We start from the raw sequence: 17,856 nt of genomic DNA on the forward strand, positions 1-17,856 counted from the left end.
TAGGCCCTTGGATTATTTTTGTATTTTTTAATTGAATATAGGCATCACTAATATTCTGGTATTAATTCTATGTCACATGGAATTTGTAGTTATCCTGTAAATTTCTGACTATAATTTTTTCCATCATTTTTCTTGACTGAGCTCTTCCATTTCAGGAATAACCTATATATCATGTGTCATAGCTATGCAAAGAAACAGCTTAAAGCAGAGCTAAGTCTCTCTGTAAATCTGCTAATTCACATCTTTTTGGAGTACAGGCAGATGCATTATTCTTAAAAATAAATCACTTTCTCTTTATGCCCCAGTGAAGCTATTGTAAAGATCCTGAATATGACAAGTTGAAAATACAACCAGTGAGCAGGTATAAGAATTGCAAGTATTATTTCACCATAAATAACATAACATTGACATTTAGCAACATGAAATGATACTCTATAAATACCAATACCTCTACTGAGTCGGACTTTCCACAGAATTAACTCTATCCATGTATTTAATTACTCTATTGACCTCAAGTGAAGAAGAACGTATACACTCACCAAAAATTACCCTGGTGGCGGTCACTTATCAGACAAGAAAATAAGAAAAGTCATTCAGGGAAACATTTCCTAAATCTCCCCAAATCCTGACTATGTTTTCTTTGAATAAATATTTATTGTAGGATAGTTTTTGACTTACAGAAAAGTTGCAAAGATAGTATGGAAAATTCTTGTATACCCCACATTCTCTCAACTTCTTACATTAGTATAGTACATTTGTTACAATTAATGGACCAATATTGATACAGTATTTTTAACTAAAATTCACATTTTATTCAGATTTCCTTAGTTTTTACCTAATGTCCCTTTCCTGTCCCAGGATCCCATCCAAAATACCACATTACATTTAATTGTCATGTTTCCTTAGGTTCTCTTGGCTGTGACGGTTTCTCAGACTGTTCTGATTTTTGATGATCTTGACAGTTTTGAGGAGTACTAGTAAGGTATCTTGTAGGATGTCCCCTAATCTAAATTTATTTGATGTTTTTGTCCCTCAGTCTGGATTTATCTGATGTTTTTCTCACCACTAAACTGACATTATGGGTTTTGGGAGAAAGATCATAGAGGTGAACTGCCATTCTCATCACATCATACCAAGGTTACATACTATTAACGTGATGTATCACTGTTAATTTTAACCTTGATTACCTGGCTGAGTGTCAGTCATCTCCACTGCGGACTTCTTTTTCCCATTTCCATACTGAACTATTTGGAAAAAAGTCAGTATGTACAACCCACAACTACGGAGTGGGGAATTATGCTGAATTATCTGCAAATCTTCTGCAAAGCAGATTTGTCTATTTTCCATTCATTCTGCATTCATTTAATCATGCATTTATATGAATATAGTTATTTATTTTATACTTTGGGTTATAATCCATTGCTACTTTATTTATTTATTTTGTTGTTCAATTTTTTCTACCTTTGAACATTGGGAGCTCTTCAGTTGATTCTTGTATCCCTTTGACACACCCCTATCATGGTGGGCTTTTTGAGTACCTCTTTAGTTTCTGGCACTGCAAGATACTTTAGCTTCTTCTTGTATAGTTCCTGTCCCAGTCTTAGAATCAGCCAGTTCTTCAAGGAACTCTAGTTCCTTTTATTGAAGAATGATATTAGAAACCAAGATCTGGGAACTAGTTATATATGTTTTTAAATACCTATTAATTACTAGGGCTAGACATAAAGAACTTACAAAATGACACATTTTGAGGGCATTGAAATTAATAAAGGGAAAGTAAGATTAAACTTCCATGTCCATTTTTATAGTTCCATAGAAAAATTTGGTAGTTTCTCATTTTGAGCATTTATCATAATCAAGAAGAAATATTCTAGTCTTTAATTTTAATGTGATAGAATCAATGTGTTTGAGAAGGTGGCAACAGCTAAAATAACTTTTTAATTTTAAGCTGTTTTGAGGTTTCTATTTTTTCAGCAAGAGTACTGTTTTAATCTTTTAAAAAAGTATATATATTCGAATGCCGTAATTGCAAAATAAAGTCTATATCTAATAATCTATCTATATGATATGGATATGATAAAGCCATGAAACCAGAAATTATCTGGCCCTACTCCAGCTTCAATAAACCATAAGCAGAGGGGCCTGATTAAGAAATTGTTCCTCTCTCTTATTTTCCCTTGGGAGTTACAGGAAAAAGACAGGTGATAGAAGCAGAAAGTATTTGGGCATTAGCAGCAATCAAATACAGAGATATCAAGCCCCACTCAGCCTGGGCCTCCTCCTATGAGTGGATGTCATCAGTCCAGATCATAGGGAGACTGCATTAGGATGATCAAGCATGAAAAGCATCTACTCTATTCAAACTTAAGTTCCAAGGCTCCCATTGAGTCTTCCTTACATTTCTGAGATCTCAACAAACCATGGTCCAACAATGAAGGAAGGCAGCTGGAGTTCTGGAGGAGGAAAAGTATTCTCATCCAAATCAGACTGATTATGTCAGGAAATATTTGGCATCCCATGCATACCTGTGATTAGGCCAAAAACACTTGCCTTCATTTTCAATTGTGCACTTGCATCTTTAAGCCAATTAACATAAGCTAGAAGTCCATTAAGGCATGTCAGCATGGAAGACTCAAGTCTCAGGCAAGCTTCTGCTCAAACTTTTGTCACATTATACTGTTTTCCCATGTAATATTTTACTTTAGTCACAGCCAGGAGATGATACAATAGTATATGTGAAGCTCGGAAATTATCAGGCACTAGTTGGAATAGTGAAAAGATTCATAGGTAGGAAAAAAAATTCAGATAGACCAGAGTTCAGTTTGCCTATATCCCAGTGTTAGTCCAAGAGTACTGGATGAAAGACTAAGACCTAGTTGTGAATCTTAATTTTGCTATTATCTAGTTCCATTAGCACAGGCAAGTTATTCCATACTTTGGAGCCTCTATTTCATGAACTATATATTGAATGGTTAAATTTGTTGGGTATTATTACTATGACCCCATAATCGTTATTCCTGGGCATGACTGAGAGGGTAGACTTAAAATAATCCAAATCAACAGTATCAAGGAGAAGACAACCAGAGTTTAGGTAATTGTGCGGTACTGTTTTAATTCACTTTAGTGATGGCTGGGTTACATAGAAGGTACTGAAACTCAAAACTCTGACCTGAAATGAGGAAAGAGGAAGGGTTCTGGAGAGGAGAGCTGTCATCTTCTCAAGTGTTATATAACAACTGTTACGTCTATTCGGATGCAATAATCACTGTGTGGGAGTCTTCACTCCTTCATTTCCTTATCCTTATCTATATGAGCTCTCATGGAAGAGTCACAGAAGGTTGGAGATCCTTTTTTACAAGAGGTTATAATTTTGGCAGGTGTGCTGCCATCCCAAAAGGAGAGAAAAATTGAGGACAGAGAAATAAGAACAAAGGCCCAACAGTTACTACTGTGGAGACTTTTCCTGGTAGAGCAGCAGGATTCTAATTCATGATTCGGAAACTGAGTTTATTTAATAGGTGAAGCACATTCTACTTAGCACCCCAGTGCAGATCACAAGATCACAGATACTAAAATGCAATATCATGTTTTTTCCCCCTCAAAGCCCACTTTTTCCCTTTAAGCGAGTTTCAGAAAGAATAAATCAAACCAAGCTTCTGCTCTCAAAAATGATCTACAGTTACAAGTTTGTACCAAAGAAATTCTATATCAAATGATTTAAAAACCAGAGACTCTTTTTAAAAAAGAAAAAAGCCAAGAGGCTTAAGTGCATGAGAACTGCATTTCCTGCCAGAAGGATTTCCTGTTTTAGGCAACCACAGTGAGGATGTGGTGAAACATCCGCCCTGCAGTCGTAGCCTGTGTTCCACAGGCCACTTCTCTGTACTACTCACCCTTCCTCCCCGACGAATGTGACATATAGCTTATTTCTCTGCAGGTCTTTTCGGGAGTAGCCCATAATCTGATTAAAAGCATCTTCAAGTAAGTGATCTCTTCTGATAATTAACCTGTCCGTAAAAAAAACAATTTGAAAAATACAGATTATTTCCCAATCCTTATCTTTCTAGAACTGGGCACTTGCCATTCTTTTCCATTTACCATAACTAACTAGGCAAAAAGGAGTGACTTAATGTCATTGCTATCTGCCATAGAGGATACATTTGTCTTTAACTATTAACAGCATTAACAAAAGTTACATAAGAGAGTCATTGGTAAAGAGAGCACCCCACCTATAACCTGTGAGAACAATTCAAGAGGCCTTTCTGAATGGGCAAATCAATTTATCCAAGAAGGATATGAAACAACACATGCACAAGACTTTTGTTTTGTAAAGGAAGAACAACCCTATGAGGTCATGTTTGAAGCCTGAACGCACCTAGACAAGGAATTCAATTAGTAAGTGCCTAGAGAGATGATGTCAGAACAGCAGGAAGAAAAAATTCTCAGTGTCCTCCATAGCAGAGGAGTTTGTAATTGTGCTTAATTTAATTTTCAAATTATGTGAATCTTGAGATTCCCCAAGGGATGGATGCAAATGACTAATACTTGCAATAGATTAATCTACTTGTGAAAACAACAATTAAATCATCCTTAAGCAGATATCAATTTGCCTTTAGTGAAAACAGTAATGGAAGGAAGATGATAGGAAGGCCAAACACACGAAAGCTTGATCAAGACCTTCTTCGTAAGTGAAATGTGAGAGTGGTAAGAACTCTGAAAAGTATAGTGTTTTGGGAAGGCTGATGTTTTCAGAGGGTGATGATAGTGGAACGTGTGAATTTAATCAAGAAAGCCCTCCTCGTGGGGCAATGAGCCATGGGCTGTTGGGCTGGCCCCTGGACTTTCTCTCAGGCACCCAGGAACAGGGCAATATTGCATTAGAGACCCACCCTGCTCTGTCCTCTCTCAGGTGGCAGAGTGATCTCTAGTGGGGACATGGCACAGAGGTAGAGGTTGGGAGGAAGGGAGTATTAGTAAGGAGGGAATGGAAATAATTCTAGGCCAAAAAACATGATGATGTTTCAATTTCCTCATTTAAATGGAGGTGGATAAAGATAAGCAGACACAATATTCTTGACATTACGTTGGACAAGTGAAGTTTATTTCACAGAACAAAATAGAGTTGAGCAGTGTTCCTACACTCAGGTCAGCTCAGTAGACAGTGATGTGCAATACGGGACATTGTGACAGCATTATATCTGATGAATATATTCTAAGCAACAAAGAGGTGCTTTTCAGGAGAGAAAAACAAATCAACTTTTTATTTTGCCTATATTTCTACATGGAATGTGGTAGTTTCTTTACTGTTTGTTTTAAAATCTTAAGCTCAACCGTGCTTAATTCCATAACAGTGTTTTAGATAATTCTGTAATTTACGAACACCAAAACAATTATACTGACTAAAACAAAGGTTGGTCATCCCAAATCATAATATCCTGCATTCTCAACTGCATCCCATCCTTTCACCATGTATATAAATCCTGTGGTTTGTATCACTTTGACTTACTTTAATTTCCCTGGGCCTTGTCCATATCCTTTAGTCTCTAATTTCCTGTAAAAGTTCCTTAGTTTGGCTTCAAAATCTCGCTTGTAAGGGGCAGGAGCCCGGGCATTGGCACGCTGCGTACCTACAGCAAACCACAAACAGAGGAGGGTGTGGATTTGTGCAATGTCCTGATGTTCATCACATCACCATGAAAAATATCACTGTGGGTTGAGATCAGAGTTAACAAGTAATAGGAAGCAATACTTTAAGTTCCTGCATTTTCAAATCTCCAAGTTGAGGCTATAACAGAGCTTAACCAGGGCCTTACGCTATGTCTTCTTTGTGGCATTTTGGTTGAAAAGAACAATGCTGTTCAAATAGTTACAATGATGCCCATGTATTACTCAAATATGCTCCCCTTTTCAGTCCAAGCTAATATGAGTCAAACAGGGTTACTCATGTCTAATGGTAACTGTAGAGGTTACCATTGCTGCTGAGATGATATCATGGCAATTAGACAGAAAGTTACAGTGTGAAAGTATCTGGCACATAAAGCAAGAACAGTGAGTTCCACACTTTACTTTATGGAAAACCTACAAAAACTTCTTTTAGATATACACCATAACTGAGAACTATTTTATTCACATAAGTACATACATTTCATATTGCAGGGTAGAATAATCTTGATATAAAAACAGAATTCAGACATATCTGCAGAAGTCACATGACTCCTGGTTACACAAAGAGTAAATAATACTGCTACTTGCTATATTCGTATTATGTGCCAGTACTGTGATTACCTACAGATCATCTAAAGATGTTTTATACGTCATCTTATGGCAAGTATCATTAATAAAATGTAGAAGTAACACAGTTTGTTCCTCTTTTCATAGAAAAATCTGGCTTTGGGTCATAAAGTGACTCACCAATAAGCCAAGATACAAAAGGTGACGATGAATATAGGAATCAGACGCAGATCCATGACAAAAACACTGGCTATTTCCACTAAATATTTCACAACACAATAAAAGAAACCAGAAAACAAAAGTTGTGGAGTCTTGTGCATTATACACCATGTAAGCTCATTAAATATTTCCTTAATGAATGAATCACTAAATTCATTGTTAATACTGTGAAGCCTAGCAACAGATTCTGAAAATGAATAAGATGAGGTTCCTGGACTGCCTATCTCGGTTGAGAAGACAGAAATGAAACAATTAGAGAATAATTAAGTCCTAAACTAGATGGTATACAAACTATGAAGCAGAGAGGACAAAATGATAGCCCTGAGGCCAGACCCAGACCCCAGAGGCCAGACCTATTAATCTATTTTGCTTGCTATACAATCACCTTTAAAGATTTTAAATTAACTTTCAACATTTAAAAATTAGGAGATTTCAAGTAAAAAAAAAAAAAATCCAGATTTTCTTTTGAATATGATTTGGGAGCTCTTGCAACAACTGGCTTTGCATTTTCCTGGGGCTGCAGCAGGCAGCTGCTCAAGTAAACAAGCATGTGCTCTCCACTGTTTCACAGCCACTCAATGACACTGACTACCTGCGCCCCCTTGGTAGTTGCTTTTGAGGTCGGAGTTATAGACAAGTGATAGTAAATGAGGATACGTGGAGATCAAAATGGAAAAGGCCTTAGGGAAGAGGCTTTATTGAAATCAGGCCTTGTAAACAGGAGGATCTGTATTCTATACTGGGGCAGGGCAGCAAGAGCTAAATACGCCTTGCACGCATGCTCCAGAGTAGAGGGAGAGTGGTGGGGAGTAAGTGAGAAATTAAATCAGCCAGAAGATCAGAGACAAATTACGAGAGAAATTTTTTAAAAACCTAACTAGGGAGATCGGGCATAATACAGTGGGCACTGGGAAACCTTTATAGGTTCCTTAAATAAAACAAAAGCAGTGTTTTATTTAAGAAATGATTTTCAGAGAGTGTTGAGTACATTAAGGGTGTGAAAAGGGTAGAGGCCTGAGATCCAGCCAGGAGTAGTTGCAGCAATTGAAGCCTGAGGGGATGAGGACTAGGCTGCAGTGATGAGTCAGAGAAACATTTACAATGTGAAATAAGAGTTGGTTATAGTAGATATGTAAAGAAGATAGATAGGAAGCTCTCAGTGGTAATACAAAGTTTTTAAAACAGTAACCATAGTTATTTGTTAAATGCCTGCTCTGCATTAGAGACCAAGCATTTTACTTTGAGGATCCTGGGGAATCCTCGCAAGTCTGTGAAGTAGGCATTATTATTATCACCATGATCACCGCTTTGTAAATCAGGAAACTGAAGTCATATGTCAGTGAATGGTAGGTTTGGGATTTGAGCAAGGTCTGTCTGATACTAAAAGCAGTGTAGGAGATAAGGCTGGTGGACAGGGCACATGAAACTTTATACATATGGAGCTGGAGATGACAGCTATTTAGGTGGATATACTTTGTAGACACTTGAAAATATGGTACCAGAGTTCTGGTGAGAGATCAGGGCCTCACTTGTGGATTAAATGAGTCACTGTATATATGGCACTTGTGCAGTGCCTTTGCATAAGAAGCCCAGATAAGTGTTAGCTCTTACTGTTATTATCTGCACAGAGGTGAATACTAAAGACATAGGGAAATGTGTTGGGGTTTTAGGAATGGATCATAATAAACTAGCTATTGATTAATAATATGTCCAGAAGTCTGTTTGTGTAGTTATCAATCCTTCATCCAAAGAGCTAAGAGCTATGTCATAAAGGATACAAATAAACTTGACCTTAAAATGTCTGGGTTACAGAAGAGATTCCTAGGCACTTAGGAAGCTTTTAAAAATCTGTGTTCAGGCCACACCCAAGACACATTACATCAAATCCGTGGGGGTGGAATCCAGGCATAAGCGTTTTATACCGCTCTCCAGATGACTCCAAAGAACAGTCAAGTTTGAGAACCATTATCCCCTACAGGGTGGTTACATGTAACCAATGAAACACATGGGCATCATCCAGGGACCAACATGGGGCAATGCTTCCTGTGTATTTGAAAGGCATCATTTGCAACATAAAGGAACATGATCTCCACCAACATGAGGTTGCTTTCTTAGATGGCCGAGGGACAGGGCAATGGGCCACAAGTCCACTCAGGGGTGGCAGAATAAAGCTGTCAGTCCTGCAGTCTGAGAAACTGCAGACTAGTAAACCCAGACAGCTCAGAAAGCAGCTGTAATGAATCAGGTATCAAGAGCACAATCATTGACAAAGAGGAAAAAGAACAAAAGACTGAATGAAAATCTTTCAGAACTCAAAAGAAAAATGATTCTTTAAAAGTTCACTACTTAAAAAACCAAAACAGCACACATTATTGTTATTGCTGTATAATCTGAGATGCTTAAAAGGATGTAGGAAAGGCCCTAATGCATTCCATCAATATCAATACAGACACTTAATAAAAATTAGCTCCATTTATGCTCTAGGTAAAGTGATTCAATTATGGAGATTCTGGAGACAAACATTGTTAAACGCAAAAATTCTTTTGCTAATAGTTTGATTATGAAAAATCATTTACACATTACTTCATGGTTTAAAAATTACAGTAAATTATATTGTTGGCCCTTGTCAAATTCTTAATGCAAGTCAGGTGCAACTGCCAAGAATGTCTAGGCAATAACGATGTTACTTCCACTGTGGAAAACAAAAATGATCTTGGAAGATCGAGCTAACAGAATTGTATGGGAACCATAATTCCAAGTGAAGTTCTAGGATAAAACACTCCCACAGACAGAGTAATTTTATGATCTTTATGGTAATAGGAAGTTAGATACGAAAAGGTCAGCGTTACATATAGGAAATGATCAAATGAAAGGCTGACTTTATGGACTGTCAGCATTATGTTAATTATTTGCAGGGAAAAATTTCAGTAAGATATTAGGTTTTTTTCCCCTTTTCTTCTATATAGTGTTACACTATTTCTATTTACTGTTACAAAATTGCATAATCATGTACAAATTTTAAAAATTCTACCTGACAAAATACTTTGGATGGTATCAGAAAAATCTTAGCAACAAACTTCTAAGAAGCCTGGGGATTTTTGTTGTTTTTTTTTCTTGTTTTTGATTTTGGATGTGCCACCGAGAACTCAGACTGTTTTAATGGCTAGCTCTCACTCTGTGTCTGCCAGGGATGGAGCTTGGCCCAATCCAACGTGGCTCCAAGCCTCTGTACTGAGACAGCTCAGGAGCTCACTTCTTTCCTGGTCCACCTTCTAAAAAAAAAAAAATCTCTATGATATTTATATATATATATCTTCTGTATTTCTTTTTTAAACAATTCCCTGTTACTGAATGAGAACAAACTATCAAGCATTACAATAATTTCTGGAATACTCCCTCTTCTGGAACATAGCTCAATAATGGAAATTAAAGGGAAAAAAACACCTACAAAATAGCTGGCACAAAACACAAGTCTGAAGTCTTCACATTTTTGCTTTATTCCCTAAGAGCAGTAAAAGGCCCTCAGGTCATTGTTTTGAGCTTGCTCATGCTTTCATTTACATACCATTTGTATAAAAAAAAAAGCCCAATTTGATAGTCTGATTTCTCAGACTGAAATAATTTATTAAAAGGGAAAAGCTGAAAGGGCATGCCAGCATTAGGGCTGGGGGACAAGGGAGACTAACAACAACAACAACAACAACAACACAAAAACAAAAACACCTCTCTATTGTGACAGAGATAGTATTAGGCTCTTCTTTGGTCTCTGGAATCACAACTCCCCCATTCCCAGACACTCAGGGAGCACCCTTCATTTGTACCATTTGGTTCCTACATCATCTTTGTGGGGCTGAGCAAAGAGAAGGGATAGAACGCTGTTTCTAAAAAGAAGTATAAAGCTACTTCAGAAACCGTGGGAAAGAGAGAGGGAGGAGGAGAAGAAAGGAGAGAGAGAGAGAAAGAGACAGAGAGACAGAGAGACAGAGATAGAGAGAGACAGAGGGAGACAGAGAGACAGAAAGAATGTTTAAGAAAAAGAACAGGTGATGAGATACACTGCAGCTAAGATGCTAAAACTTTGAAAAGAGTGGGCGAGGAAAGGAGTATCCTTAAGGAGCTGCACCATGTATGGGCAGAAATAACTCCCTCTCATGTCCCATGCCCTGAAGACAAGCTTCAGTGAAGACCTATATGGCTCTTCAGTGCTTTCTGTTCTGTTTTACTTCCGTTGAGTGGGACCAAATGCTAATCCTAGCTTCTGGATAGTCCAGTTCCAGTCAAGTAACAAGAGCTCTGTATGATGATCCCCCCAAGCCATGAAATATCCTCAATACACTCATGGCTTTGGTTGCGTGGAAAATTCACATAAGTGAGCACATCTTTAACAATATTAGATCAATTCGGTGCTATTGCATTTAAATTCCTAGAAATGTGCATCTAGAAAAGGTCCTTAGCTAAACTTCTGGGTCCCATATTTGGCATAACAAACCATATGGTGTTTGCAAAGATCTTTTCTTTCTGGCATAGCTAAGGTTGGGATTGGCATTATAACAGTCCTGGAAAACGAACCTTCAGATTCCAAGATTTTGACCAATTTTAGGTGAGCACTCTAACAGCTGCAAATAGCAGTGAGTCAAAGTTTCCAAAGCTCCTGTCTCTTCTGTATTTGAAAAGACATGTAAATGTGCTTGGAATGAGGAAAAGTGTGGTAACTGTACCAGGTTGTTAGGCGTTCTGAAAGAAGATCATTAAAATTTATTATTGTCATAATTTTCACAATATTATTCCCACACCACAAAAAGGGATGAAATTCTAGTCACGAGGAGGATCAGACAAATTTTAAAAAACTGTTTGAAGTGTTTTCACAAAAACTTTAGAGATTCTGGTACAAGGAGAAGCTATTTTACTCAAAGAAATAAGACTGCTCCGCTGGGTCAATGTGGCTAGCTAGTCCTGTCCTGGTATCATGTGGAATTAGTTAAAAGTTACTCCCACTGAGATCAGGCAATACATCCCAATTTCAAGATCAAATAAAGCCCACTAAAACAGAGAAGCCAAAAATATGGAGATGATTCTTCCTGAAAATTGAAACCACCACAAATACTGCTAGCCATTTAAATATATTTGGGTTCTACATGTCTTTGGAAAATATTCAACTCTAAATCTGCTTTCAAAGTGCGTTTTACTACTACCGTGGGTTATTCATGTACATTTGTGATGCTAAATTAAAAGAAGCGATCTAGTCACCATTTAGGATGTGCATGCAGTCTCAGAGACTGTTCAGCCAGTCTCCAAGAGCATATGCCTTTATGAGGCTCAGAAAGGACAGAATCTGGTGATCTACCTCTTTCTCGGGGAGGATTGCACCAGAAAAGGCCTGAAAAGGAGAGCCTTGATTGCAATGAGCAATAATCCACACAGCTTCATTTCCTTAATCATAAAGCATCCGGTAAAGGGACCACACATTTAAACCTCATCATAGATTTCAGCTAAGATAAGGATCAGTTAGAATAATTAAATATCTAAGCAGCCAGTTCTGTAAATCAGGAAGAAATGGAGTTATATATTCTAGTTATGGATGGTTCAAATATTGACAAACTATACTTCTCAGAATCCAATTTCCAAAAAGAAAAAAAAAAAAGAAAGAAATTAACATTTACTGGATGCTTTTCATGGTGTTCTCCATCAAGATGTTCTCCACAGGACTACGGGAAGTGATTGCTATTATTCCCATTTTACAGAAAAAGAAATTCTAGGTCAAGAAGGAAGTAAATTGCCCAAAGTCATACATAGTTGATGAAGATGGAAGCCAGCTGTGAATTATATCAATTTTCCCTTACACCTTTAAACTGTCATATGCTTATTTATTTTTATCCTGTATCATCAAAATAGGTGTCCCTATTTTGTTCCAAAGATGACCACTGCTTTTGCCTCTAGTGTCCTGCCTTCCTGTGGGCCTGTGCTGTGTTGACTGCTGCTACTTTGCCCCATTCGAAGAACTGCTTTCTTTCCACCCACATTGTTTGACCTCTGCACACATATACGCTCAACTTCCCCATCCTAAAGTGCCTTCCTTAACTCTTCTCCCTCTAAGTACTGTTTTGTTTTTTCTTTCCTTTCATACTTCATGAAAAGAATACTTCTTTCATTCTTTTCATACTTTGTGAAAAGAAGAGTCTACACTCCTGGCTTCTACTTTACATCCTGTATCATTCTGTAACTGGTCACATTCCAGTCTGTGACCTATTACTTCATAGAAACTGCTCTGGCAAAGGCCATATATACTGCATGATTTTCAAATTTAATGGCCTCTTCTCAGGCTTCATCTTTTTAAACTCTTTGAAAATTGGCCCTGTTAATCACTCTTTCTTGGAACCTTGCTTTCCTGAAAAGACTTTCCTAATTCTCTTCCAAAACCCACTGGCTTTCTTTCTTTCACTTGCTCCTCTATCTCAGGCCATCCCTTAAACACTGGAGGTACTCATGTTTCCATCCTCTATTTTCTCTTCTTTCCACAGACTTGTCCTTCCTAGTTCTTTTCGTCTACACTCTATGCCTCGCCTGCTACCAGCATACCTGTATTCCTAGCCACCGACTCTCCTGAGCTCCAGGACTGTCTTTTCCAGTTTTGTTTGGGTATCTTCAAAGATTCCTCAACAAAACATGTCCCAAGCCAAACTCGTTTCCCCTCTCTGCTTTTGTCTAATCTTTTTCCTTTCTTGGTGAGTGGTGTTACTATTTGTCTATGTAGTCTAGGTGGTGAGGATCTCAAAATCTGTCTAGACACATGGACTCAAAGTCCTGGTGTCTCTACATCCTACATATCCTATGAATGAATTCTCTTTTCTTCATCGTCACTAGTCCAGCCCTTTAGCATGTCACCTGGATCAATGCAACAGCCTCCCAATTAGTTTCTCTGACTCTCGTCTCTCATCTTCCAATCTATCCTCTGTATTCCCATTCAATTGATCTATGTAAAACATGACGTTCTTCTGTAAATTTTCAGTGACTCCCATGAACTACAAAACAAGGCTTTAATAATCAACTGGCCCCAGCCTATCTTTCTAACCTAAGCTTTGAGAACTTGCCTTCACTTGTATCTATTAATTTGCCCTAAACTACTTTAATGCTTCTGTGGCTTAGCTTATGCTACTCATTTACCTAGAATGTCCTTCTTCCTTTGGTGTACCTGGTAAACTCCTGTTCACCACTCTTCAAGGCTCCCCTTCATACTAGTTAATCTTCATCTTTCCCCAAACACCCCACCCCCAGTCTTAAAGGAAGAATTGTTCCCACACCTGTGTTCCCATACATCTTTTGATTATAGGACTAACCACAGAGCTTTACAGAGTCATTTGTTGACTCACTGCCCCACCATGAATCCTTCAAAGGCAGAGACTGTATTATTCATCTTTATAGCATCAGGGTTTAGGTCAGTGCTTGGACTATAGGAGGATGCTCAATAAATCTGTGTTAAATGAACAAGTTAATAGACCTTTTCCTGTTTGTGGTATTCAATTAGGCTGTAGCTTCATTATCATAACAATATGTGAAAAACACATGTTATATATCAAAGAATGTAGAGCAGCTTTTAGTGATACATATGGAGTTTAGATGTCTATTAAAATAGTTTTAAAATCTGATAGCTGTTAAATTTAGTGTGAACAATACATTGTCTATAATAAAAATAAATATAGCCGATGTCTGTCAACATCATGACTACTTTCCTTCAAAAAAATTCATTTGTCATGCTCCATTTTCACCATTCATTCATTCATTCATCTACTCCTACATTCACAACATCTTTCAAAAAAAAAATTGAACTTAAACATTTTAGTTTGTTCCATCTACCAACATATTCTGTCTGCCCATATGTCTCTTGTCTTCCTACCTAACAGAGTTAGTGACCACTGCAGGAAGAAACTATCCAAGCCCATTAAACTAATTTGAATTCTATATTATTTCTTAAAAGTAGAGATTTCTTTTATTATTCATTAAATCAGTCTCCTAACTAGAACTTTTTAAATCAAAAAAGCGAACATAGTATTTTGTGCGCTAATATTTTCCAAGGTACATTAGGCACTACATAACATAATGAAAAGTAAAATTTGTATCTGAGTGTATCATACTGCTAACCTTTATCCTCCTATTCTGGAATGTCATTATCTTCCTGTCAAAATGAATTCCCATGGAAACAAGCCAGTTTTAAAAGACAGAAAGTGCCACACAATATGTACCTGTGCTAACGCTAAAGATATACTCAAAGTGTTCCTTTATTGTCCTTCGTGGAACAGAACATCTGACTGTAGGGTTCACTCCTGAGAGAATTCAGGGTGAGCTGCTGGTGGACTCACCTGGCGAGTTCTGGGGAGAGGACACTGGGGAGCCACGTGGAGACTGACAGTAGCTGGGGTGGAGTAAGGCATGTGGAGGCACATAAGACATTATCTCTTCTTCAAATAAACTGGGGAAAAACAAGAAATGAAATGCATACATTAGCCATGGAGGTGGGGAAAAAAAGCCCTGTTACCCCAATGAGAAAGATGGCTGATTTCCCATTTTGATCCATTTCATCCGAAGTCCAGTCCACACCCAAAGGGAGCACTTGTCCCCTTTTTCCTGCACATATTTCTTGGCTGGCTGTTGCAGCTTTTGTCAAACCTGTGGTTACTTGTCTATTCTCCTACCAACTCTAGAGAACATAATTTCTGTTTTGCCTCTTTAATACATGAGTTTGAGTTTACATGTTTGTTTGAAATCGTACCTCGGTTTTTAAATTTGGGAATAAGATTCAAACACAACAGACGTTTGTTAAGAACCCATAATACATATACAAAGTATGTCCTATATCTTCATTCCAAGAAACATATAGCAGGGTCTCAGCCTTCAAAGAGCTTAGGATTTAATTGGAGAGTTGAAAACAAAATAAAACTCTTCCTCAATAATTACAACTGCTAAATAATTAGCTCCCTCATTTACTGTGGTTTTATAATGGTTTTCGAATGTGAGCATTTTGATGTTAGATTATTCAATCCTGAGTCTTCTTTCTCCACTATATTGAAATTTCTGTTTCTAATATTCTTTCTAAAAGATAGTAAGCAGATATCTGATATCTTGGAATCCCATAATATCAGAAATATTATGATAAAGAGAAGTAGTATTGATTACAATCAGCTCAAATATACAAACACTTAACCAAACAGAATTAAAACAATAAGAGTTTATTAATTAAGAGGTGGAAGTAGGTTCACTTTAAACTTCCCAAATCTAGGAACCTGTTACTGGTTTTCAGAAAATATTCAGAAAAAGTGGCAACAATTTAATTTTGCAGAGATTTGAGGATATGACTCCTAAGGGCCATAGCGCTGGTTCTCAACTGAGGCAATTTTACCCTTCCACCACACTATCCAAGGACATTTAGCAATGTCTGAGAACATTTTTGATTGTCATAACTGGATGAGAGGGTGCTTTTAGCATCTGCTAGGTAGAGACCAAGATGCTGATAAACATCTTACAATGCACAGAATATCTCCCTGCAACAAAGGCATATCCAGCCCCAAATAGCATTACTTCTGAGGCTGAGAAACCCTGGGTTATAACAAACTAATAACAACATGAAAAGTCCTTCTCTTCTTCTTCACTCACAAGCACACGTCTACTAGACCATTGCAGCAAAGCATTTTTAGACATATTTTTTAAAGCCATCTTTCCACTTTTGAACTAAAAAGTCAATAGATTTGGAAACAGAAGCAGTAAGCAATCATATCTGTAATACTAAATTAAGCCCTGAAACAGTCATTTCTTTTTCAATAAATTAGTAGCCATTGGAATAATGTGAATTTAAATGTAATTACTAGGAAAAGTCTCATGTAACGGTTGCTACCTCAAAGATCTAGAAACCTATATTTAATTGAAGACTAGGAATTAGCATCCTGTCCTTAGACATCTACATCTGTGTCCCTTTGCTCCATGATATTTATTGCTTCCTTTAAAGATAACCAATACTCACAAATCTTTCATATCAAAGAGAAATTTTTTACCTGAAAAATTTAATACATAAGAGATAGAGAATGATATAAAAACACATGATTCATATCATGTTTATAGTATTAATACTATATATTTATTATATATAGTATTAATAAATGTTAACATTATTTTTTACTTCAAACACACACATATATAGATCTGTATATATCTGTATATAGATGTACGTATACATATCTGCATGTATGCAAATGTGTATATGAAGTCCTTTTTTTTCTCCTCTACCATTACTTCAATAGGTATCCTTCCTTCCATAGTTTTTTACTTTGCAACATATATGCATAGATGAATACATAGTTTTGCCTTATGCACTGCTAAAAATTATAATAGCTATATGTATACAGCATTCTTGAACTTTTTTCGTTCAACAATATATTTCTGGTATCTGTCTATGTTGATACATAAGGATCTAGTTTCTTACTTTTATCTGCTATGCAGTAGGATATTCTTTGAACAAATCAATTTATTTATCCCTATCTCTTCGGACAAATATTTACTTTTTCCCCAGTTTTGTGCTTTTATAAATAATGGTACAAGGAATACCTTGTATATATCAACTTACATACATGTTAAAGTTTTTTTAGTATAAGTATGGTATATATCTCAAAGCAGAATTAATCAGTCATAATTCAGATGTCTTTTCAACTATACAAGATACTATCAAGTTGTCAATCCCACCAAGTCCAGACAATATGAGACCTCCTATTTCTCACTTGGTATTATCTGGTTTTCTGACTTTTTTCAAATCTAATAGTGTAAAATAGTATCTCATTACTTGAAATTGCATTTTATGATTGCTAACATCTTTCCATAAGCTTATTGGTTATTCTTGCTTCAATTTCTATGAAATGCCTTTTTATATCCTTGACCTATTTTTCTTTTGGGTTTTCTTCTTCTAAATTGATTTTAAGGCATTCTTTATGTATTCATGACATCTTTGTTTTATGTGTTGTGAATATATTCTTCCACTTTGTTACCTTTTTTTATGTCTTTATATGTGGTGTCTTTCATTATATGAATTTTAAAATTCAAATGTAGCAAAATTTAACAATCATTTCCTATATATGCTCTGAGGGAGGCACATTTTTACATGAGTTGAATTAGTGAAAGAACATATAAAATAGAATAATCAATAACAAATACAAAAAGGTCATTTCAAAACTCTTGAGTTTTATCATACTATATTGGAAAATATCCTTACATGGGTTTATTTTGAATTGAATCTTTTCCTATAGCCACATCATCTCTACATTGCAGCTTGCTGATAACCACATCCATTTGTACCAGGAGTGACTTTCTTTTTAAGAAATAGACAAGTTTAAAAACAGACACAAAGTCTTTCTCTATGTATGCAACAAA

The 17,856-nt window shown here is 36.6% G+C and overlaps 1 protein-coding gene across 2 annotated transcripts in view; it reads right to left on the bottom strand.

The window, feature by feature from the left end:
* Positions 1-17,856, bottom strand: part of HECW2 (HECT, C2 and WW domain containing E3 ubiquitin protein ligase 2) — a 318,168-nt gene that overhangs the window by 35,333 nt on the left and 264,979 nt on the right. For both annotated transcript variants that reach the window (XM_039844303.1, XM_039844304.1), the window contains 3 exons: positions 14,805-14,914; positions 5,507-5,627; positions 3,894-4,007 (listed from right to left, as the gene is read on the bottom strand). In XM_039844303.1, the coding sequence (XP_039700237.1) occupies positions 3,894-4,007; positions 5,507-5,627; positions 14,805-14,914 (345 nt within the window). The remainder of the gene's footprint in view (positions 1-3,893; positions 4,008-5,506; positions 5,628-14,804; positions 14,915-17,856) is intronic.

Source organism: Pteropus medius, unplaced genomic scaffold (assembly GCF_902729225.1).
Source record: "Pteropus medius unplaced genomic scaffold, Ma_sr-lr_union100, whole genome shotgun sequence".
Taxonomy (NCBI): domain Eukaryota; kingdom Metazoa; phylum Chordata; class Mammalia; order Chiroptera; family Pteropodidae; genus Pteropus; species Pteropus medius.